This window comes from Trichomycterus rosablanca, chromosome 26, assembly GCF_030014385.1.
Source record: "Trichomycterus rosablanca isolate fTriRos1 chromosome 26, fTriRos1.hap1, whole genome shotgun sequence".
Lineage (NCBI taxonomy): Eukaryota > Metazoa > Chordata > Actinopteri > Siluriformes > Trichomycteridae > Trichomycterus > Trichomycterus rosablanca.
The window spans coordinates 12,085,103-12,110,709 of record NC_086013.1 but is presented as its reverse complement, the minus strand read 5'-3'; the positions used below and the strand labels follow the sequence as shown (position 1 = coordinate 12,110,709).

The following is a 25,607-nucleotide window of genomic DNA, read 5'->3' as shown; positions in this document are numbered from 1 at the left end:
GCTAGGATGTTCAAGAATGTGTTCGGTTCAGGATTTCTGGTCAGAACCGCTCATGTCGTCCTGACATGGGTTATAACGTTAATCCTCTTCCTGCACGATACCGGTGAGTAACTCTTATTTACTCCATTTCTATTCAGTTCTCCTTTTATACCGATAGCAGTCTTATTTTTTCCTTCCACACTAGTAGTATCCAGTCCAGTGAGGGGCTAGCCTAGTGCTTAAGGTACTGGACTAGTAATCAGAAGGTCACTGCCAGTTTGCTGCTGTTGGACCCCTGAGCAAGGCCCTTAACCCTCAGACTTTATACTGTAACTGTAATGTAATTTGCTGTGAAGAAAGAAACTAACAAACACCCCCTCCGACACATGTGCAGCTCCGACTGCTCGTTATTCACCTACAGGAGATGGGTTTATATGGAGATCTGTACTGCGCATGAAGAGTCACGCATGTATCTCCATTATTCCCCGTCTCTGTGCAGGCGCTCTGTGCATCGATCAGCCAGCAGTGGTCGTAATTGCACCAGTTATGAGGAATCTCCTCCGGCAATCCCACCCGTTGGCCAATCATTGTATGTATAGGTTGTAGAGTTTGAAATGCCAGCATGTTTTACTAGCGTGCTAGGATTCTTAGATTACCGCTGCGTACCTGAGCGCCAACTTCTGCTACTGTTATTTTTCTATGACAATATTGGAAGACATGAAAAAAAAACCAGTTAATTAATTAGTTTATTGTGAGTTTTTCACACAAAAAAAAAAGATTTCTGTTTACACACAGCAACTTAGATTGTTGACTGAGTGGTGTAAAAAGTTTTACCATGTCATTTAAATAAGAAGCTGCATGGCTTCTTAATTACTTGTTATTAAGTATGATTGACTATAGCTGGTGACTGCACATGGAATAGAGGAAAAAAACCCAAACTGTCACCTTATGCTTAGAGGAAATTTGAATGGATGCCATCCAAAAAAAATACAAAAATATATAAATTAATTAATAAAAACAGACCTAAAAGTAGAAGCTGCTGGAACATGGGTGAATCTGTACACAGTCAAGCAAGCAGTTATTGAATATGACTGAATGAATGAATGAATGAATGACTGTACCTTGTTTTTGTTCACAGATCTCCGTAGAGAGGAGGAGGCCGGTCGGCTTGCACTGCCTGTAATCTTTGTGCTGCTCGTGCTGCTCTCTGTGCTGCTCTACTTTGCAGTGTCGCTCATGGATCCAGGTTTCGTGCTTGCTGATGACTGCGATCTGCAGGTTAGACGTTTACAGGCTTTTTCACACCCTCAGACCAACAAGAAAGTGACTCAAATGTTTTCAAATGACAAATGCCCTGCAAAAAGAACAAAGCCACCCTGAACTCCAGCTCAGTATTCTCACAGAGAGTTTCCACCCCTTCCTTTACACTATTATTATCACTCTTTATCCACTATAGTTAAAAGTGTGACCTGCTCTCTGAGATCTGTACAGAGCTGTGATGCTTATGTCTGAGTGTAATGGGTGCGCTCCAACTGGCCCATTTCTATGGGCACAGAGATGCCACCAACTATAGCAAAGCAAATATTTTGAGCCAGCAGAAAACCCACAATATTCTTGTTTGGACAAGAAAGTGTTTGAATGATTCAGTTGTGGAAAAAGACAAAAATCCCAAGACAAAATACATTGACTGTGTCCTTGGTCTTTGTACTGAAAATACTTTTGATATCTGTAATACGCTCAGAATTTCCTAAGGTTATGACGTACCAGTAGTATTACCTTGTCAATCCTTGTGTTTCAGTTTGCGCTTGGCTTTACAGAAGAGCATCTGGACATGATTCCTCAGTCCAAACCTCTACGACTTCGCCGCTGTGGCCACTGCCTATTACAGGTGTGTGTGTGTTCTTGTAACACTCCGATCAGCTATGCTATTCCTTCAAATATCATTTACTCAATGTGTGTTTGAGTTATTCATCTAATTTCTACTCTGACAGCAACCGATGAGATCAAAACACTGCCAGACGTGTCAGCACTGCGTGCGTCGTTATGATCATCACTGCCCGTGGATAGAGAATTGTGTTGGTGAGAGGAACCACCGCTGGTTTGTGCTTTACCTGGCTGTACAGTTTATTGTGCTGCTGTGGGGGCTCCACATGACCTGGTTAGTATTATGACTTTGCTTTACTATAACTTTACTTTACTTTATTAATTAGTACTGGCTAAAAATAATTGTCACCGGGTGGGGGGGTTACATAATCTATAGTTACATCCCTATTTGAAACTGTTTGTGTGCTCAGGTCGGGCTTCAGTAATGCTTCAACATGGCAGGTGTGGTTAAAAGCAAATGGTGTGCTGCTGGCGACCGGCACCATGGTGGCACTGCTAGCGCTGACTGTGCTGCTCCTCCTGGGTTCTCATCTTTACCTGGTATCTGTGAACACCACCACGTGGGAGTTCATGTCTCGTCACCGTATTTCTTACCTCAAACACTGCGGCACTGATGAGAACCCCTTTGACCGGGGTACACTACGCAACCTGTGGAGCTTCTTCTGCATGTGGGGCTCGGTGGCATGGGAGCAGGTGTACTTCAGGCAAGGCTGCGACCCAACTTAAAGCAGAACCACAAGCAAGGACTCAGCGGTTAACGGTAACATAGCCAAGTCAATAAACACAACATGTAGTGAGTTGAAATCCAAGCTACATCATGTTCTAATTCCTGCTCCAAATCTTTATAATATAACACTTACCTGCATGAACATTGGTAATGTTTGAATCATGTATCTTTACCTGTTCCAAGTCTGATCTGATCAAAATGTTTCAAATGATGTTTTCCTGTGAATAGAGTTACTTACAGGGTTGCACTATTTAAACTGTACAGACAAACATCAGCCTGCACAAAAAACATTTTTTTAATGTTTAAAGTTATTGTATTAATAGTTATGTAATCTTGTATCTGGTTTGCAGTCCTTACAGTGAGCTTCTTTAAATTAAAGAAGCCGCTTACTAATAAGCATGTCACTTTAAATAACAGGGTACATTATAAAGATGTAATTTTTGGTTTTATGATATAGAATTTCTCTTGTATTTTTAGACACTCCAGTTTAAGCAGTGTAATTAAATTTCTTTCAAGGAGTTACGGGTTTAATTAGATGTTTTCAGTGATTAGAACTATAAACGCCCCGATCCAATCTTGATAATGTTTGATAATGGTTTAAATGCTAGAGCTGACAGAATATTAACATACATATAGGACACAACTTGTCTTAAATCACTCCGTCACACTTTTGCTTGCACAAAGTTGGATTGGTTACTGTAAGAATGTCAGTATCAGATCGATTGTTCTTGACTGATACTCTGAGCTTTGACTAAAATTAAGATTTGATCATGTGATATTCACACGCATCTTCAAATTAAAAAGAAAAACCTAACTAGTTGATTTTTGTACAAACATTTCATTTTATATGCCTTTTATTTTGTATACTGATATTAAAAAGCAATTTGTGTGTGTATAATAAAAGCAGGGCAATATTCAAATTGTTATTTCTTTAATAAAGTAAAGAAAAACACAAACCCCCCCACAACAAAAAATATAACAGTTGCCGTGTAGCTACACTGTTATTGGACCAGAAAAAATTAATTCCCCAGATCACTGCAATACAACAGATTTTTTCACTGCTGAAAAACTAATGCAGCACTTTAACACAAATGACAACTAATACGTTTCTTAGAAAGATATCAAATAATTATTTGACATAATACTAATAATAATTAATAGTAATAATATGGATGACTGTCTGATAGTTTGTATTCAATCAGCTCATTTGGATTCATACTTGCTATACACAGGCATTTAACTTAATTTCCTGGCAACCTAATCAAATATTGTTATATATGGCTCTAGGGTTGCCAGGTTTTTCCCTCAAATAGAGTTTGAAAGAACTGGAACATTAGTCGCTAGCCAGGCCTTCTTATTTCAACATCAGTGGCTGACTTAACAATTTACTTGACTGAATGGCCACAAAATTTCATAGGTACATTCCAAAATTGTGCAGAAAAGGCAGCCTAGTTGTTAAGATACTGGACTAGTAATCGAAAGGTTGCTGGTTCTAGCCCTACCACTGCCAGGTTGCCACTGTTGGGCCTTTGAGCAAGGCCATTAACCCTCAATTGCTTAGACAATATACTGTCACTGTACTGTAAGTCGCTTTGGATAAAATCATCTGCTATTTTGCTGACCCTAATTAAACTGGCACTGGAATTAATGCTGCTTGTTACTGAAACGCCCTGCACCTTACTGTCTAGGTTTGAGTTCTGAATATAGATGACTGCAGTTTCAGTATCAACTTCGCACCATTCGATAACTCAACTCTGCAATTCAAGGGTCATGTTTAGTCATTCAGCCAATCCAAGCTTAGCCTGGGGACAGTATCAATACTTGGTTATAAGTTAAAAGTGGTTAAAAGTGGAACTAATAAAATTAGATAGTACGTGAGGTTAACAGCACTTTTATTTAAACAAATAGCACAATTGTACAAAGTTATTTATTAACTTGAGGTATGTAAAATACTAACTGCTTTAAAAAGCTAAAATAAGTATTTATCCCAGTTTCTCTCTCAGCTCTAAGCTGGTATGTGATTTCCTTTGGACTGATGATAAGCTGCGAATGATGGTTTGTTACTTGTGTGCAATATACTGTTAAATCTTTTTAAACAAAATGAATGGAATGTCTTTTGTGCAATACTGAAATATTATATAAGCAATAATTGTACATTTAGGAATCTCATCCACCAGACCTGCACTTGACTGTTTCGGTATTTGTGTGGTGAGTTAGAGTAGACTTATGCCTGTTTGATCAAAGTTTGTTATGCAATGGTTTTGTGACATACAAAGATGAATTTCCTGCAAGAATCTAACTTGGAATGGCAGTATTCAATAAACAGTAAACAAATAATTATAATAGTGTATTTTATTTGTGAAAATACATTCATCCCCTTCAATCATATTTATATATATTTTTTCCTTCATTGGCTTGTATAAAGACTTGAGTGTTTACCGCTCACATCATCGCTTCCCAGTAGTAAACTATTTCTTCACAATTCAGGATCATGAAGATTGTAACAGCAACAATGGAATGCGAATTTAGACGAATACATTATGGTTACAGTTTACAGCACAGAACGTTACACTGCTCTCAGAGCAAGAGGCCACATACACTCAGTTAGCATGTAGCTACATGGGAATGCTGTATACATACCATGCTGGCACAACAGACAGAACATATTTACATTACATTGGCTTAAAAGATAAGATAAGGCAAGTGACAAAAGTAAAGCAAAATGCTACTTTATGTAACTTTTTAAAGTAACATTTCATCAAGAGTATTAGAATGTGCAAGTGCACACGAGATTTACAGACAGGCAGGTTAGATTTATACAGTTGCTTTGCTGATCTGAAACCAGGTTTGATTTGTCTTTTATTTTGAATATAAATTGAGGCTTTCAGATTAGACTAAACACAACATCCCCCAGAAGCACAACTTCTATCATACTATCAGACTCTATTATTAGAGTATTAAACAGATGACACAGAGTGTATGACAAGTATGTTGGAGTACAGAAGCTTTAAACAGCAGTGAATCCACTACTTCATTTCCATTTCCTCAAAATTACATGATAATTTTTTGGTTATAATTATTTGGTCATCTTGGGAGAAAAACACTGACCCAGCATTCCAAACAGCATAGTGATCATTTTTATATATGTATCATTTTAAGAGGCGCATACAGCATCAAAACGGTAAATGGGAGCCAATCAGCCTTTCTAGCGTGCCAAGACCAATGACACTTACTACTTGGGTCATTTGCTTAAATTTATTTAAGCATTAAAAAGTCTTTAGGATTTAAGCCAGCTACATCAATCAACCTACATCATACACAGTAACCTGCACCATTGAGCAAACCACCTCGTCATTAACAGAGCCTAATTCTACAATTTAGGGTCCTCTGTAGGTCTACCTCCATGATGAAAATGTTTTAACATCTTGATGAATTCTCCAGAATTGGATCAAACGTTTCTCTTGGAGAAAACAGACCTTTCTGCTGCTGTTTAAAGCTTCTCTAACAGAATAATGAAGTTGTCTTGATCTATGACAAATATAACTAATAAATAAATGAAGGCTTCTCTATCAGAAAGCACCACTTCCAGCACAACACTCATTAGAAAAGTAAGCAACATGTACTTAAATTAGACTTAAGGGGAGGAGGGTGTTTACTTTCTGTACATTACAGGTAATGAAATGTAAAAGTGTACACAGTATACACACAGGCGGATCTGAAATCAGTCGTGTTTGTTATTATACATTATAAATTAATAAGGGATCATGAAACGGACTAAATAAGCTTTACTATTATTAAGAGTGATGTAAAAAGGTGAGCATCATGAGGTTTTGAGCAGCATGATAAAATTGATGTTGCTCAATTGAAATTGAGATAAATAAATGAGGGATATTTAAATGAGAATAAAGAGTTAATAATAAATGGAGGGTTATAGATTAACAAATCACTCGTTCCAGCAAAAAATGATGCAGATCAAGTCTGAAATCTGATCTGCCTTTTTTCTGAGGTACATGTATCTATCAATCTTTGACATATATACACCCCATCATACGGAAGAGCTATTGCAGATTTTTTACAACTCATAGCATTCCGTCCTTCATATGTTTCAAATATTGCAGGTTTTGAAGGAGCATGTATAGCACTGAGGTTTCTTCAGTTTTCATTTTAGCATCAGTGTAAGAATGCAACAAGTCTACTGCTGCAATAAATTGGAAGACTTTTCACTACACTGCACGATGAGCTGAAAAAGGAAAACTCGCAAGCAACTACTTGTCACATCTAAATTTCAACCTACTCTTTGTCCACTGCATCTGCATGCAATTACCACAGTAAAAAAAAAAACCCCACACATGCCTGTGCTGAAAAATACAGATTTGTGACTCTCTTAAGCATTATCAAAACTCTGTCTTATGTCTCTCCCAAACAAAGCTGTTTTTATGCTTTATTTAACTATCGAACACTAGAGAAACACTTTGTAAAGTACTATGGCGGGTGTCAGTGGCACAGCAGGTGGTTTTAGTGCTGAATTGCTCCAGGTTTGATCCTGAGCGCTGGTCTGTATGCAGTACAATATGTTATTTTGGTATCTGTGTGGGGTTCCAGTCCTTTCTGGTACTATTTTTTTCCCCACACATATAAAAATGTGACAGTAGGTACACATTGGCTACTCTAAATTATTCCTAGAAGACTGGAACTCTGTGTAGGGTATGCTTTCTAACTCATAACTTTACGTTAGGATAAATGGCCTAGTGGTGAGATGCCTAATTAAATGAAACATGATTAGTAACATTTGGCCACAAATTTACATTAATTCTTTCCTCTAAAAACCTTTTAATTTCTGTTACTTTTGCACAAATTTGCATTATTAATGCTGTCAAACATGACATTTTCTATAAAAACGTGCTATTCCCTACCTGCTAAGCTTAAATTCTGAGCAAATACAGTACAGTACAGGAATGTGTCTGGTCTGTGGTCATTGTCTACAATGGAGCTGTGACAGAGATTAGGTTGAATATCTGAAGTATTCCTTTAACTGTGCAGATACTACAAGACACTAGAGGCTCAAAATTAAAATTACATTCAGTTACATGTTACAAGTTGTTTTAACACCAGGCACATAAATGGTCACAAAGCCAAATACTACCAACACATGACAGATAAAGCTTAGCTCACAGTGATGGCTCGTTCTCTTGCATTAACCTTGTTCCCTGCTCTGAGGTCTGCACTGGATAAACTTGGATGGGTAGTTAGTAGAAGTAAAGGACATAACAAGTGACAGTGAGTCAGCTTCACTTAGTTCAACTGCATAGGTAGAGACAGAAAACAGAAATACAGCACGGACAGACGAGACCGAACCTTGATATGTCACAACCACTCATCCTTCACGTCCCAGGCAGTTAGGGCAACGAGGAGAAGTCAAAATCTGCAAAGATCTGCTGCTGCTCGGCCGTGAGAAAGAAGGGCGTCTGTGGAGGGGTGAGAACCGGCTTGAGCCGCGTGAACTCCTCGTCGAAGTTGCTGACGTCTGCTGGGGCTTTGATGCTCGGCAGGAACGGAGGCTTCACTCGCTTGGCTAACAAAGCTTCCCAATCCACTCCCTGCACGAATGCAAAGACATTTATTTATTCATTCATTAGGATTTTAACATCATGTTTTACACACTTTGGTTACATTCATGACAGGGCAGGTATTTACTGGTTACACAAGATTCATCAGTTTAAAGTTTTTAATGTCAAACACAGTCATGGACAATTTTGTATCGCCAATTAGTGTGACTGCACGTCTTTGGACTGTGGGAGGAAACCGGAGCTCCCCGAGAAAACCCACACACACACACGAGGAGAACATGCAAACTCCACAGAGAAAGGACCCAGACCGCTCCACCTGGCAATCAAACCCTGGACCTCCTTGCTGTGAGGCGACAGTGCTACCCACCGAGCCACCGTGCTGCCGTTACATTTGAAATACATGTTAATTAGCAGAAGTAAAAATTCTGAAAGGACAAAAGGAAATGCATATGATACCTGAAAGAATCTGTGCTTTTTCACTTCATTACCATCTTGTTCTCCAGCACCAAGACGTTTTTCTGGGGTTTTCTGCAGCAGCTATTAAAAGGTTGAAGGTAGCATATGATACAATTAGTAAGAACATGAATTTATTGAACCATCAGCTAGTAAAACAACTAAGAAATCAAAAAAGCAAACAAGCGAGTCTAAACAGTTAAGCTTCATTTACTCAGTAATTTAAAAAAACAACAAAATGAGATGGCAAATATTTACAGCAAACACACAAAGGTGGATGTGTGGTATTACCTTCTGAATAATAGAGACTGACTCTGGGGAGAGAAACCTGGGGTAGCGTACTTCATCATTCACAATGCTGTCAAACACTTCCTCTTCATCGTCACCTGGAAACGGAGACTGAGGAAGAGAGAAAATAACTGTAATATTTATAACTGGTAGTGATTGAATGGCCTTTTTTTTAAATACTAATGTCCAATATTAAAATATTTAAAAGATAACATAATTCATCATGAGGTTCCATCACTATGTGTAAAAACAAGATCTTTGACAGACCTCTCCCACCAGCATCTCATAGATAAGCACTCCAAGTCCCCACCAATCCACAGCTCGGGTGTAAGTGCTGTCGGTCAAGACCTCAGGGGCCAGGAATTCTGGAGTACCACAGAAGGTGGACGTATGGTCCCCATGTCCCATACCTGAACATTAAACATCAATAACTATGATCAATCACAAATTTCTAAACATGTGCTTTTACATGTGTGAGACTTAACTAGTATTACGCTTCTTATTCAGTCTCATTGTAAATTCACTTGCATTTAAATGTAAAAAATTACAATATAATATGTAAATGTTACCTTCTTTGCAAAGTCCAAAATCTGCTATTCTCACAAAGCCATCAGCATCCATCAACAGATTATCCAACTTTAGATCTCTATTAAAGCATTAAATAAAATTCAGCATGCACTTCTCAAAATCCAAAATATTAAAATTTTAATGCATTTTTTTATAATTAAATTAAAAAATAAAGAAATTACCGGTAAACAATTTTGTTCTGATGAAGAAACTCAAGACCCAGAAGTACACAAGCAGAATAAAACCTGATTAAAAAAAACCCCAGAAAGTTAGCTTAGACATTACAGGTCTGTTTTTTTCTTATGGTTGTATGCAATTACAGCTAATTACATTTGAATATTCATAATAGCAAAAATAAGGGATGGTGAATTCAAGCATGTATGAGTACTGTACCGTGCCTGACGCTCAGTGAAGATGCTGGTGTGTATGTGGGTCATCAGATCTCCCCCTGGCGAATACTCCATAACAAAACACACATGGTCACATGTCTGGAAGCAGCCATGAAGATTCACCAGAAATGGGTGATTGGACACATTAATGGTCTCGAAAATCCTCTTCTCACACATCAGACTGATGGAAAAATACAAACACAAAATGTAGGGTTTATAAACAGTCTATTATGTATTTATTATAGTGAAGATTTGGATTTTGTATTAGCTAGAAAGAGATATACCTGACTAAATTTCTTTATTCATAGTCCGAAGCCCTAAAATATCAACATAAATTGGTTGTGAAATCACTAGTATCTGGTGCCAAGCATGAATAAAAATGTGAATAGCCAATCATGTCTGTGTCAGCCAGCCAATGACACTTGCTGAGAATTCAAACCCAGGTCTCAATGGTGGTGGGCTAGGATAATAAACTGCTGTGCCACCCAAACTCTAGGGGAATTATACAGCATAATTAGTTTAATTTTATTCTCATTTCCTTTAATAAACATGCAATTGACAACTTCATACATTTATTTTTAAGCCAGCCCATAAATCAACTGGCTTGTTTGAATGCACAGATGTCCCCAGCACTTGGGGGCGAGACAGTGTTTCAGCCTGATGCAACTGAGGTTTAGAGGCAGCTAGAGATACGACTACCATCTACCTTTGGGCACATTATCAAAGCTCTTTACTGTCAGTTCTGTCAGATTGTAGCCTGTCTAAATTATGAGTTGCTTTAAAAAAAAAAAAGCATCCAGAAATGTTCAAAAATATGACTCAGTCCTCTTGTCTGTGAGGACCTAAACTTGGGTGAAGAATGAAGGAGCTGACTGCTGACAGTGACCTCAGTATTAAGAGTCTTAGACAAAACAACATACCATCAGCCCTGTAATATCTCCAAGGTCCGACTCTAAGGTATTCACTCTTCTGCTTATAGCGGGAAATACTTAAAAGCCATTGTATCATATAGACATGGTTACAATTTAGCTAAAAGCTCCATTACTAATGTGTAAAATCTGCTGCCAGAATACAAATGACACTGGCTATGTTAGTAAAATATTATGCTTAAGTTCATAATGTCATTTTAGTCTTGATTCCCACTATCTAAGCAAGTTTTTTGCTAGAAATACTCATGCTCACCAAAAACTATTACTTTACTGAAACTAGCATAATTAAATGAACCATTTCAACAGCATGTTGTAACTGTTAATCCCTTCATTACCATAATGATAATGAGTGATAATGATAAGGCTAGCATTTCTGGTCACACAGAGAGACCATGGTTCAGTCACCTGTCAACTTCATCCCGTGTCACCACGTCCCCTTTCTTCAAGGCTTTGATGGCATAAAGCTTCCCTGTGCACTTATACTCTGCTAACAGCACCTACAATACAGTGGACAGGAAAAATATATTGTATTGGGAATATAAACAGCAGGATCTGTTCTAACATTTTCTATAAATTTTCTATACATTACTATAACATTTTCTATCTGTAGCATACAAGACAAAAAACTGTGTGTGTTTATGTATGTGTGTATATGCACAGATAGATAGATAGATCTGTGAAAATTCTGTATTTATCAAAAGAAAGATAAGTCAAAGGTGGAGCCTGTACCTTTCCAAAGTGGCCTCTACCAAGTACAGAAACACAGATAAAATCCTCCATCTGCAGCTCGTCGTTTTTCCTAGAAAGACAACAAAGGTTGTGTACAAAAAAAACAAGAAAGCTGTACTGTACTGTGTGGTACCATTTTTCTTTACAACAATAAATCGTCATTATTTAAGATGATGATGATAGCTGGGATTTATTGCCACGGCAGCACGATTACGGCTATATGTGTGGCATGTCAAGTTTCTGTTTCATATAAGGTTGATAAAGGGCGGGGTGTGGCTTGGTACTCCCATCATTTCTTTTACTACATAAGGTGTACTAGTTTGATGTGAGTTAAGTAATTATGTATTTTCCCTGGTGAGGTCTTTTTGAAGAGATCTTTGATGTCTGCACGGAAGTGCTGCTGTCTTTGTCGCTGCAGGCTAGGGCATTCAATCAGTATATGTTTAATGGTCAGGGTCTCGTTGCAGTTTTGACAGGTAGGGGGTTCTCATTATTTAAGGAAAAGTTAAAACAGTTATAAAGTGATACAGTAAACAGACATGTAGATGAGTCAGAAATGGGAGTAGTGTGAATGTGAGTAGCAGATAAGCAGTACTTGAAAGGCTGCACAGATGTTGCTGAAAGCTGACTTACTTAAGAGTGGCGTGGCCTGCAGCTCTGACTCTAGAACTCTCATTAGCATTTCCTTTTGAGTTCTACAGAAGGAAAACAGATACAGATAACAAATACAATAAGTAACAATTCTGAAACAAAAAAAAAGCAGAGGGGAAGTAATTAGTGTATTTCTAAGGTTCATCGGTGCATATTTACCATAGACGCAGGGCTGTCTGTTAATGGAGGCTTTGTCAGGTACAGACGTGGGGGTTTGGGAGGTCGCTCCTCACTGAAATTCAGTTTGACAATTGCTGGATCTCTACATGCAACACAAGTAAAGGAAGTTACAAAAATATTATTCTATGAAAATTATCGGCATCAATCAAAAATAGTCGAACTTCTTTAATGTGCACTTACCCTGCTGGAGGAGAGGTGATCATGGATGGTTTCTCTGTAGATGGAGGGGAGATGAGATTGGATTCTTGGAGAGCAGGGGGAGAAAGCATGTCGGAAGAGGCCAGGGGGGGACTCATAGCAGTGATGGTACTACTGCACGGAGGCAACACACTCATCATTAGACGACCCCACGTGGCAAAGTTCATGTTCATCTGGGCAGCTCGCAGAAAGTTTTTACCTAAAAGGCAGATTTAGAAATAATAATAATAATAATATTAATAATAATACTGTACTGCAATTTCCTCCATGTTCTAACATGTGTTCTGGTTTCAGAAGCTCTAAATATTTGTCCCTTTCTTTGCATTAAAAAATGAACCATTTTAATTATTTCTAAATAATATAATAAAATTTAAGTAATTTACCTTTTTCTTTGGGAAATATACGCTTTTGACGCTGTAGCTTCGGGTGCCGCTCAATGACCGGGTTTATGAATTTCACCTGCAGTTAAATAAATAGTCACTGCTTGTGTCTTTAAACCCTACACCCATGTTAATTATGTGTAAACACTATAAAATAAAATGTCAAACAAATAACATACATCCAAATAAATGCTACACAAAATATTTAAACAGCACAGAACTGCAATTAGTTACAGTTAGGAATCCTACCTCGGCGAACAGTGTTCCTTGTGGTTCCAGGTAAAGACACATGCCGTGCCGCTGGTTATCTAGGAAATCCTCCAGGCGCAGGAATTTAACAGCACACAAAGCTCTCCAGTCTCGCCAATAAACCCCGATCTCCAGCTCCCGAGACTAGAAAAGGCAAAAAATTACCTCATTTTTTCTCTGTAAATAAGTACAGCCTTAGTAGCAACATGATAAAAAATTTGGTACTGACAATAATGAAAGTGGCAACTTGTATCTATACTTGATGCCGTGTAAAAAAAAAACAAAAAAAAACAGATCATATTAGAGGGTTTTTGCATTTTAAATATATGACACTTCAGGTGCTTGAGAATATGTAAAGAAATTAAGACAGGAGACAAGTCAAGTTGAGATTTAATATTCAATCGTTCATTTGAGTAAATAAAGGGTGTCACGTACCCTCTCTAGTTCAATGGTGAAGCTTTGGTCCCACGCCTCTTTGCCCACAGGTCGCCAGCAAGTGCGGCCCACCATTCGGTTATCCACCTTCAACACTGCACTGATCTCGGCTGTGGTCAGAGTGCACAGACAGATAACAGTAAAAACCATAAAAATCTGTAGTAGCAGGGCTTCCTAAACATAATTTTGCCCCCCAGTTAATTAATGGTTACACAAGATTCATCAGTTCAAGTTTAATGTCAAATCGCAGACACGGGGAGAACATGAAAACTACACACAGAAAGGACCCGAACCGCTTCACCTGAGAAACGAACCAAGGACTTTCTTGCTGTGCCGCCCGGCAATATTTTGTATTAAAGCCATTAATTTAAAATTAAAAATGTCCATACAAGCAAGTTGACGGTGGTGATGTGCATTCAAGTTCATCTAAGTTAATCTCCAATAGCTGATTCTTGATTTAAACAGAGAGTGGATCTACAGATCCCTTACGCAAAAATCCTGAACAGAACTATTACACATTTAAAATCTCAAATGAGAGTTGTTAAGTGTCACTAAGGAGTCTGACTGCGAAGGAAACTGCACATGTGGATATGTGTGTAATGTTATTTGTTTACAAAACAAATGGGATATATAGCATCATTTATCATTATAAAGGCAGATCTCTTATAATAGCTACACAATATTGGCAGCATCTCAATTTTATGATTACTGTTTTCTACTGACTTTGTTTACAATCCACACTCAGGATGATAAACTAGTTGCACTCATAATGTTTTGCTTCACTACTTTAAGCTATGTGCCAAGTCCAATACCAACCAATTAAGGCTAATTGCCTAATAAGTATTGACATTGACATCAGTATTTAAAAAGATGCTTAGCAAACCAGCCACTATCAACCACTAACTGTTAAGACATCAGACATCCTCCCTAATATATTATGGTAATTAAAATGGAAAGTTAACACATTTAATTACAAGCTTAAATTATTCCAAAACATTTCAGTGTGAAACTAGACCTATTTAAAGTCTAGCATATATTCTAAATAAGGTTAAAAAAGCATGTAAAGCCATTATAAAAAGCTGCTCCAATTTCGGATTCAATATGGTTTTGATTCATGTAACCGCAAAACCTACTTGACAGCTCATCGGTTTTAGGTGTTTTGCCATTGGTGCTGCGTGTGGACAGCCCGGCCCTCATCCTTAGAGACTTGGCTTCTGAGGGGCTGCTGGGAGAAGAGGAGGCACAGGATACCCGACAACGACCTGGCACAGACTCCAACAGATCCTGACAGCCCATTAACCTGACCTCCAGCCGACCTACATGAGCACATAAACAAAAAATGTTCGGTACAGACAGTGTACCGGTACAGACAGTTCAGACAGGCTTTTAAGCATGGTTAACACAACAACGTGCTATAAAAATAACAAAAATTCAACGCAAAGTCACCACAGCATGAGTAGAGCATATTATCAGTCAATTCTCTGTGAATAAAAAGAGAAGCCAGTCTGACCTGCATGTGTATGAAAATTCATATTCAATAATCAGTTTAACTAAACTCTAAAATGCTAAACAGCCAACATTAGATAAGCATAGACAAGAACTTTTGTTGAAGCCTATTAGCTTTTCTACCCATGATTGTGTCAGTTGCATTTATATGAACAGTAAATAAATAATGTGGATATTTTGCATCATGCCCCAGTATAAAGGTAGTATAAATGTTACATACCTATAGAAAGATATTTTTGAAAGACTCCCTAAACAAGAACCTACATTTATATACTGCTGACCAAAAACACTCGATCGATATCGGTACCTGTAAGGCTTGCCGGTTTGAAGAGCGAAGAGGAAGAGGCAGACGATGAAGAATGCTGACGGTCTCGCTGCAGGCCCAGGCTGGGCGAGCTCCCCACAGTCAGCTCTTCTTTAATGGCAGTCCGTTTAAAATGATCTGAAGGAAGCTCCATAAGCATTCGCTCCAGAGACAGACGCAGAAGATCCAGCTTTTGAGAAGACTCCTGCAGACGTGCTTGAGCCTAAACACACACACATAGCAGATGCTTTTATCCAAAACGACTTACAGTACTGTGACAGCGTATTGTCTAAGCAATTGAGGGTTTAGGACCCTCAAGGGCTCAACAGTGACAACCTGGCAGTGGTGGGGCCTGAACTAGCAACCTTTCGATTACTAGTCCAGTACCTTACCTGCTAGGCTACAACTGATACATAGATATAGATATATCTATCTTGACATATCTTTATCAAAGATTCGTCAAACTTAGGTTCACAAACTGCATCCCAACAAACCACAAGAATTTAGGAACAATATCCTTTGGACTGAGGAAACCAAGGAGGAGATGTTTCTAAGGTTGGTAGCTCAATATTATTGAAGTAGCTGGATTATACAAATGTTGGAAGTAACACAAGTTCATTAAATCTAAATTAATGAACTCACCTCAGCCAGTGCACGGCGGTCTTGAACCCTGCGTCCCCCAAGCTGTCTCACCACGTTTTTTGCTCCTTCAGCCACTGCAGCCTCTATTCTCAGATGGTGCCTGAGCTCCTCCATCCTCAGTTCCAGGGGGCTGATGGTTTCGGAGGGACGGCCTGATGGTGTGAAGAACATACATTTACATATCCCTATGGTGAAACATGGTAGTGGCAGAAACATGCTTTTCAACAGCAGGGACAGAGAGACTAGTAAAAATTCTAATTTGTTTATTTTATTTGTCAGGAAGCGTGCACAAAAGACATTAATCTTCAAAAGAGAAGAGATGCATTGCACCAGAGTTATCAAACAGGCTAATTTCCATCTGCAGTCTCTGGGCAGGGACTGCAGCTTGAGGGACAGATAAACTCAGCCAAGTACAGGAACACTTTTTTTAAAAAACCTCCCCGAAAGTGCACACAAGCTCAGACTAGGGTAAACCTTCACCTTTCAATATGACAATGACCCAAACAGACAGCATGTGGCAAGTTTCTGAATGATCTTGAAAGGCCCAGCCAAAACTCAGACTTAAACAGGATTGAACACCTAAGGAGACACCTGAGGATGCAAGTTCAGAACTGCACGCCATCCAATCTGACAAAGTTTGAGAGGCTCTGCCATGAAGAATGGGATAAACTACCCAAATCAAGGTAAGACATTTCCAAAAAGACATGCAGTTATGCTGTAATTGTACCAAAAACAACAGCAATTATACCCATTCAAGATCAAATCCACAACAACATAAATGGTTCAAAACAGTAAAAAAAAAACTTTTGAATTCACTGTTTCAGCCCCCCAGCCTTCAAAAAAAAGACTTTAGTTTCTGTCACCATCTAAAAATAGCCACAGTATCAGAGCTGACGGTCAAAAAACAGACACTTTGAATTAATAGCTATTCCAGAAGATAAAGAAATGATTAATTACATAAGCATCACATTACTCCTTGCAGGAACTTGTGTAACCTTCTCCACCTGGAGTTATTCTGTCACTGGCTATTTTAATGCAAACGGCAATGTGTGCTCACCGTCCGAATCTGCGGCCCCCCGCTCTCCCTCTTTGGCCTGAGTCACTTTGACGATTTGCATGCGCAGCAGCTCAATTTTAGTCCGGCTATCCTGCAGCATCTGCTGGGCTGTGGACAGCATCTTTCGGTCCTGGAGAGGAAGATTTGTAGATGAATGAAAGGCAGATAAACACATTGAGAGTAAAAGGCCTGAAGACAGATCAATCAATGGGAACAGAATGAGGGGGGTAACACGGAGTGAAGAAGAGAAACTGCAGGAATTAAGAGGAGATCAAGCAAGAGAGAAGAATATTACAATATTAGATGAGAATTTATAAAATGACCTTCCTGTGGTAACATGATGACCAACAGATCAGTTGTGCAGGAGCCTTTTATAGCTTTCCATTTCCGCCCTTGATCACATTTATTACAGTCTTTCAGGTGTCCAGTAATCCCAGCCATACACTGTACAACAACCTTTACTGCTCTGTTCATACCACAAAGCTTTCTGAGCTGTGATCCAGCTATATCAAAAACAATAAAGGGATCTGGAGCTGACATCTTGCAGTAAAAATGATTCTATGTGTTGCAGTTGCCTGGTGCAAACTAATACTTTACTCAATCATTGTGGATTAGGTACGACACCAAGAGGACCAAATGGTATGCACATAGTGGTTTGGTTTGGCTTTGGTTGGCCTTTTAAGTGGTTCAAGAGAAGAAGAAAAAAACTATTCCCCAAAGATGCCATAGCCATCCATGGTCGGGAGTTATATAATATAATAATAACCTATCGTAAATAAGTAACATAAGCTGGTAAATTAAATAAGCAGTTGGATGTTAGGCCATGATGTTAAACCATGCTGCAAATCTGTGGCTTGCACCATTAAAGTGACACATACATCAGCTAAACACACATGAGCTAAAATGAGACTTGCTAACCGAGAAAGAAAATAATGCCATATTTTATGTAACCCAATGACGGGACCGATTGTGCTTGTCTGGTCCCCCTGCCGAATATATCTCTGGCATTGTTAATACTGAATCTTGCCAACTGTGATGGGTTTGACAGCTTTATCGCTGTGGGGCTTCAACTGAATATTATTGTGCTCCTGGGTTAAATCATCGCAAGCCATAATCATCTGTGGCCAGGTGTCCAAAAGATCATTCAATTAATCCTGTAGTCTGCATTATGTAACAGTGACATGTTAGTTTATATTTATGGAAAAGGACAGTTAGTGCACTCCAAGTGTGTCTGTTTGCCATACAAAACTGCATGACGTCCAGAAAAGAGGACGTGGCGGCTTCACAGTTCTTGGAGGAAGCGTGTTAGCCGTTAACCTCCTTAGTTGACTGTTGTTGTCCTTACATCATTACAGCAGCTAAACTAGAACCTTTCACGCCTCTCTTCTGGGCAAACTATTGCTTGTGAATGGACAATGGAAAAAGTAAAAATATATAAGTGTACTAACTGATGACACATGGAGGCTTTGCTTGGGCGGAACTGCTTAAAGAGGGCAGTGTTTGTACTCTACAGAACACAGAGGCAGCACCCAGCCAAAGGCTCTCACAGGACACTTTCACTTTCTGATATCTAAACCATATAGCAAAAGAATGCTGGAATACGATGTATAATGGGTTATAGACTTCATAGCATGTATTATTCTTGGTAGTTGTAGCCTAGCGGGTAAGGTACTGTACTAGTAATAAGAAGGTTGCTGGTCTAAAACCCACCACAGCCAGGTTGCCACTGTTTGAGCAAGGCCTCTAACCCTCAGTCGGTTAGACTGTATACTGCAAGTTGCTTTGGATAAAAGCGTTGGCTAAATGTCAAAAATGTAAATGTAATTCCTATCATGGGTTGAAGTATTATGGATTGGAATCCAATAGTTATGTGATCAAGAAACCAGCTTGTCTGGAGGTCAAAAACTTTTTATTTAATAAATGAACCTTTTTAAACTTTACTTTTTAACAATTAAATTTGGATTATTTTGCTTTGCCAACTGCAGTGTCTTTCTGGTAATGGCCAGTTTAAGGCATTTTATTTCTGACACAGTGAAGCAACGACAGTGCTGATGGTATAAACAGAAAGCATTTATATGCTATATAAAAAAATGAAGGGACAAAAAATAAATAAATAAAAAATACGATACCGTCCATAGTGCTCTCCCTCTTTCTAGGCAGTTTAACAGTTCATCGGTCATCTTTGGTGGACTTTTAAATTCCTAAATGGCATCTTTTCCCCCCACTCCCCATCAGATGTTGTCTTCTGCTTCCGGTGTCCCTCTATAGCCCCTGATCGTACCTGGTCATGCTGTCAGACTGTTTGTGCCTGGCGCCCAAATGCTGAGTTATTATTCTTCCAGACATTGCATTACTCCAGACTGATTTAGTGTCCTTGTATCCTGCTACTCACTCCCATCCTCGGTCTGTTCTATACAGCAGCGTGTTCCACTCATTCTCCTCTGACTCTCCCTCGCTACACTAGAGTTACCGAGCTGCGTGCCAATGTTGCTGCTTTTCTGTTTAGCCTGGCCCAAACCAGAGAGCTGCAGCATTGGATGGCCTGGAGTCACATGGCTTGCTGCTGTCACCAGGGCCAGGACAGGAGGTGTGTGTTAAAGGTGAGAGTATATGTGTGTGTGTCTGAGAGTGATGGGGGCTTATATCCCAGTACTGTGTGCTGGGGGCATAAAATAGAGGGGTATAAATCAGAGCTAGCAGGGATGTTGAGTGCTAAAGCAGCAGAAGCAGCAGTCTCCGCCTGAAGTGCCAGCAAAGGCCGACTGATGTTATTTTTAATTAGAGTATAAAAGCATAAACAAAACTTAATTATACAAATAAAACAAAATAGTCCCTACTACTGTTTTAACATGCAATTTAGTGTTGTAGTATGCAGTTTTAGACCAAGGCCCAACTAATAATATTACTTAATAGATTATTGTGGGTTCACACCTTCACTGAACTGCTGGCATACATCTGGATGATATTCTCGGCTCCCTGTTTCACCTTCAGCTCCATGTTTAACTGTTTCTTTAGGGTGCGGACGCGGTTGGCCAGAGGTGACGTGCAGTCCTCCCAGTGGCATGGATCTGGAGAAATGGCAGCATCTGAAAAATGTTGCCAAGGGAAATTATTTCAATTCAAATAAACAGTTATTGCAATACTAAGTAAATGTTTATATTAGGAATAGTAGCAAATAATAAAACGTGATTATTAATTCAGCTGTTACTGTTTTTGTGAAACAAATAAACCAACAGCAAACTATTGAGTGAGAAGGATGGCCAATATATAGTTGATTCTTAAAGTATTCAGAGCTCTGGACTGTGAATACCCAATTCATATTTGCTTTCCATTAGGTTTCAGTTAGCCACAGTTAACTGTGGTTCAAAAATATAAACGGCATGGTGGCTAAGTGTGCAGCACTCTCGCCTCACAGCAAGAAGGTCCTGGGTTCGATCCCCAGGTGGGGCGGTCCGGGTCCTTTCTGTGTGGAATTTGCATGTTCTCCCCGTGTCCATGTGGGTTTCATCCGGGTCCCCCGATTTCCTCCCACAGTCCAAAGACGTGCAAGTGAGGTGAATTGGAGACACTAAATCGTCCAACACTGTGTTCGATATAACCTTGTGAACTGATGAACCTTGTGTAATAAGTAACTACTGTTCCTGTCATGAATAAATAACTGCTCTATTTTAAGTGTGTTGAAATCGTCTCAGGACAGGAATCATATTTTTGTCCAGCCTATCCACGCTAAGGGCCTTGCTCAAGAACCCAACAGTGGCTGCAAGGCAGAGCTCGGATTCGAACTCTCAAGCTTTCAGTTGACAGTGTCAATTCTCTGGTCTAATGACAATAAAACTAGCCCTGTTCATCAGCTGGCTAAATCCATCCCTACAGTGAAACATGCTGGTGGCAGCATCATGTCATGGGTGTGCTTCTAGGCAACAAGGAGACTAGTAATGAGGAGTGGATAAATGTAGCCAAACACAGTCATTTCATTTGTGGAAAAAACCTTCTCCATAGTCACAGACACTGACTATTATAGGCTGAGATTACAGACACATTTTCGAAAAATGACCCAAACATACAGCCAAAACAACAAACTCTATTTCCAGAAATTGCATTATGTAAATATGAACTAATTATGAATTTTGTAGCCTGCAACACACCATCACAGTAATAACTAATGTTGTACAGGACACAAATGTCAATATTGAAAAGAGTTTCTTTATACGTGTGTGCACACACGTCAAATATACATTCAAATTTAACAAAACAGACAATTTTATTCTAGGGGGTTTAAATAGTGCAAAATTGAATGTATTAATGTGAATTGTGTAAAGTACACTAAGGTTGCTATATAAAACCAAACAAAAAAAATCTAATTAGCAAGAAAAAGAACATCCTGTTTACCTGTAGTGGTCTCTTTCTCCGTAGCCATCGCACGTGCATTCAGCTCCTGCAGCTCCCAGTGCAGCTGTTCCAGCTTGCGAGTGGATGCGCGCAGTTGACCTTCCACATCGGCGGCACTTTTCTTGTTGGTGACGGCACGTCGAAGTCGCTCTGCTGCCTCTTTGATTTTTAGCTCTTTCTGGATCTCCTGCCTGAGCAGTGCTCTTGCATCTTCCAACCGCTGCTGGAACGCCGGGTCAAGCAAGTCACCATCGGGCAGGCCCCGCAAGCAACCGCTCTATACGCACATACAAAAAGATTTATTATCCTAGCATGGGTCGTCATTTGACAAGAATTTGTACAAGAAAAATAGAACTGCCCTAATAAATAAGTTTAGGATAGAAGCTTTCTGTTGTTGTTGTTTTTTTTCAGTAGAGTCAATGGTGTAAATTTGTTATTTGCAAAGGATAAAATTGATTTTCTTTAAGAAAAAAACCCAAAACAAATAACAGTTAAGGCCCTTTATATACGGGGACTCTTCAAAAAGCTTCTGCACTGTTTTAAACTCCAATTTAAAACCATTTTCCAACTTTTTAATGCCATCAGCAAAAAATGTTTTTGGTTAAGTGCGTAGCCACTGATGCACCACTGCTTTCATATCATCATCACATGAAAATCTTCTTCCCCTTAAAGCTTCTTTGAGTGGACCAAAAAAGGTGGAAATTAGATGGCGCTAAATCCAGACTATAAGCGTCTCTCAGTCTCTCCGACACGACCAATAACTCCTCCTCCCACCTTCACCGTTTCCAACCAAAATGTAAAAGTGTGGAGACTTTTTGAAGATTCCTGATAAATAGGAATAGTGACAGAGAATGTAACCAGTTATACAGTGCAAACAGGTTTTCTGTTAATTAAGCCTCAGTGTGTTTAAACACCGCTTGAGAGAACTTTGTAAGATTTAGACTGAGATTACCCCATTACCTTAACTAAAAGAGAGTCAAGATGTTAGAAGGAGGAAATAGGAAGTTACGTCTGGTCAAACCTCCTCAACCTGAAACTCTGACTTGGTCTTGGCAGATACAGCATTGCTTAATAATGACAGCTTGTAGAAAAGACATGGATGACCTAAAAGTAAAACACTGCATGCCCACTATGGTTAAGTTCAGTGTCTGCTTTTCTTAAATTCCACCAAGATGAGTGAGATGTGTATAAACAAAAGGCAGTAACTAAGCTGCTAAGCTAAGTTAAGAAATGTGTTTACTACAGAGTAGATTAAACATCCTACCAGACAGAAAATAGAAAGATACACACACACCCCCACTGGAACGGATGGCATAATGCCATTTTCTAATTTAGGCCTGAAGAATCTCATACCAAAGCTCTGTAAATAAGCCACACAAACTACACTGATACAAAATGTCAAAGCATTAAGTTAGCAAACTTTATGATGATTAATGTGTTCATATGCACTAAGAGCATAAAGGTGGAGGGAGAGGGTTTCCGTGTTATGCCTGGTATTACTTGGCAGGATCCAAACCCACTGAGCCTGCTCAGAAATAAATAGTTTCTGAAGATACAATGTATAAAGCAAAAGAAAACTAATAAAAAATGGTATTGCATTTACATAGATCTACATATGTACTAAAATGTGTTTGTATGTTTCTTACAAATTTGGGAAAAGCTTTTGGGATTTAGCCAAGAAAAAAACATGAATTGATTAATTGTTTCGACCAATAAACTCCTGTGATATCAGACGTTACTAGCAGGTTCTTCAACTTATCTATGACGAAAGGTGGATCAATGTGCATCCTAAAGTGCACCCTCTTTCACTAGACAATGAAGCACATGTAATTAGTCAAACCAGTTGACCTTCTTTCATTGTGCTAATGTCCAGTTCCAATGCCTGTGAGTCTGTGCTTTCGAGAGTGTAGTGGCTTTTCAAGTGTGACCCATTATAGTTGTGTGCAGATTGCAAGTAATTGAAACTTTCATTGCTCTTAATCCAACAGCAGCCTGTCATTAGCAACTTTACAATAGAATAGATAGAATTCCTTAATTTGTCATATATACATATATGAAATTCTTTCTTCGTGCATCCCAGCTTGTTTGGAAGCTGGGGTCAGAGTGCAGGATCAGCCATCATATGGTGCCCCTGGAGCAGAGAGGGTTAAGGGCATGGCAGAGCTGGGATTCGAACTCTCAACCATTCAGTTGATAGCCCAAAGCTCTACCCACTAGGCTACCACTGTATTTTAATGGCAAAACGGGCAAAGCCTTTTTGAACAGTATTTCTCTTTGTAGTGCTTCATTTTTTCAGTGACTCCCTCTTTGTAGTCCAGATAATTCAGATGGTCATGAAAACACATTAAAAACCAAAACGTAATAATAAACACGATAAGATAAAAGTGATTACTTTTTTATTGTGTTTTATTGCTGAAATGTATTACAGTGAAATCTAAATCTGAACACTGGGTTGATAAGGTCAATAAAATTATACTTATTTATTTATTTATTAAGATTTTAACATCATGTTTTACACTTTGGTTACATTCATGACTGAACAGGTAGTTACTAATTACACAAGATTCATCAGTTCACAAGTTTAATGTCAAACACAGTCATAGACAATTTTGTATCTCTAGTTCACCTCACTTGCTTGTCTTTGGACTGTGGGAGGAAACCGGAACTCCTGGAGGAAACCCACGCAGACACGGGGAGAACAATAAAATTATACTAAGATTTTAGTAATTATCAGTTATTGCCAGTGGTCAATTTCAATGCCTGGCTGGTATATTATGGCCAGTCTGGATATGATGTCACATTTGGACCCTCTCCTGTGTGTGTGTGTGTGTGTGTGTGTGTGTGTGTATGTAGAAATTTGTAGGTAACAAAAGGCAATAACATTAAACTTATTATATACACAATACACTGATCAGCCGTAACATTAAAACCACCTCCTTGTTTCTACACTCACTGTCCATTTTATCAGCTCCACTTACCATATAGGAGCACTTTGTAGTTCTACAATTACTGACTGTAGTCCATCTTTTGTCTGCATGCTTTGTTAGCCCGCTTTCGTGCTGTCCTTCAATGGTCAGGACCCCCATAGGACCACCACAGAGCAGGTATTATTTAAGTGGTGGATCATTTTCAGCACTGCAGTGACACTGACATGGTGGTGGTGTGTTAGTGTGTGTTGTGCTGGTATGAGTGGATCAGACACAGCAGCGCTGCTGGAGTTTTTAAACACCTCACGGTCACTGCTGGACTGAGAATAGTCCACCAACCAAAAATATCCAGCCAACAGCGCCCCGTGGGCAGCGTCCTGTGACCACTGATGAAGGTCTAGAAGATGACCAACTCAAACAGTGGACAGTGAGTGGACACGGTATTTAAAAACTCCACTCATCCACTCATACCAGCACAACACACACTAACACACCACCACCATGTCAGTGTCACTGCAGTGCTGAGAATGATCCAACACCCAAATAATACCTGCTCTGTGGTGGTCCTATGGGGGTCCTGACCATTGAAGAACAGGGTGAAAGCAGGCTAAAAGTATGTAGAGAAACAGATGGACTACAGTCAGTAATTGTAGAACTACAAAGTGCTTCTATATGGTAAGTGGAGCTGATAAAATGGACAGTGTAGAAACAAGGAGGTGGTTTTAATGTTATGGCTGATCAGTGTATATATATATATATATATATATATATACACCTTGTTTTTCCTTTTTAGAAAATCACTAAAACAATGTAACAATGTAAGTACTTTTAAATTACTGCATTATATATTTTTTTAATTAAGAATTTTAGTTAAATGTATAGTAGAGCTTTTTGTATTATTATTTTTATTGCCTAACAACATAACTTCAGTAACAAGGCTGTGTGAGCTGAGCTAACCTGACCTGACTGGTCTACTTACCTTCAGAGTTAATTATTAAACCTTACACATAAACACATACAGATATTTGTACTCTTGGTAATTTAATAATATCACATTTAAACGTACAAATATTATATTCAGTCTTACCCGAAGTGTCACACCCGCCATTAATGGAGAGATGAACTCCCGAACAGAAGCTCCAGTGTTCGGTAAACGTCAACTTTACGGAAAATATAT

At 39.0% G+C, this 25,607-nt stretch overlaps 2 protein-coding genes across 2 annotated transcripts; one reads left to right on the top strand and one right to left on the bottom strand.

Moving 5' to 3' along the window:
* Positions 1–2,667, top strand: zdhhc12b (zinc finger DHHC-type palmitoyltransferase 12b). The gene is made up of 5 exons (XM_062988915.1): positions 1–103; positions 1,118–1,257; positions 1,778–1,867; positions 1,971–2,137; positions 2,274–2,667. Exons 1-5 carry the CDS (start codon positions 7–9, stop codon positions 2,587–2,589), a joined length of 810 nt encoding a protein of 269 aa, XP_062844985.1. The 5' UTR covers positions 1–6; the 3' UTR covers positions 2,590–2,667.
* A 3,813-nt stretch (positions 2,668–6,480) lies between these two features.
* pkn3 (protein kinase N3) lies at positions 6,481–25,607 on the bottom strand. Its single transcript, XM_062989201.1, has 22 exons — positions 25,518–25,607; positions 21,504–21,780; positions 20,046–20,200; positions 17,115–17,244; positions 16,058–16,209; positions 15,419–15,638; positions 14,739–14,921; positions 13,606–13,715; positions 13,171–13,314; positions 12,925–13,000; positions 12,524–12,740; positions 12,323–12,425; positions 12,146–12,207; positions 11,513–11,582; positions 11,189–11,280; positions 9,859–10,035; positions 9,648–9,710; positions 9,468–9,544; positions 9,166–9,308; positions 8,902–9,009; positions 8,614–8,694; positions 6,481–8,187 (listed from the first exon to the last, which is right to left on the bottom strand). Exons 1-22 carry the CDS (start codon positions 25,536–25,538, stop codon positions 7,987–7,989), a joined length of 2,862 nt encoding a protein of 953 aa, XP_062845271.1. The 5' UTR covers positions 25,539–25,607; the 3' UTR covers positions 6,481–7,986.

Coding starts and splice junctions, on each gene's coding strand:
- zdhhc12b (XM_062988915.1), top strand. CDS start 7: ATGTTCAAGAATGTGTTCGGTTCAGGATTTCTGGTCAGAACCGCTCAT. Junction 104..1,117: donor CCTCTTCCTGCACGATACCG/GTGAGTAACTCT, acceptor TTTTGTTCACAG/ATCTCCGTAGAGAGGAGGAG. Junction 1,258..1,777: donor CTGATGACTGCGATCTGCAG/GTTAGACGTTTA, acceptor CTTGTGTTTCAG/TTTGCGCTTGGCTTTACAGA.
- pkn3 (XM_062989201.1), bottom strand. CDS start 25,538: ATGGCGGGTGTGACACTTCGG. Junction 12,426..12,523: donor ATCACCTCTCCTCCAGCAGG/GTAAGTGCACAT, acceptor TGTTGCATGTAG/AGATCCAGCAATTGTCAAAC. Junction 9,545..9,647: donor CAGAACAAAATTGTTTACCG/GTAATTTCTTTA, acceptor ATGCTTTAATAG/AGATCTAAAGTTGGATAATC.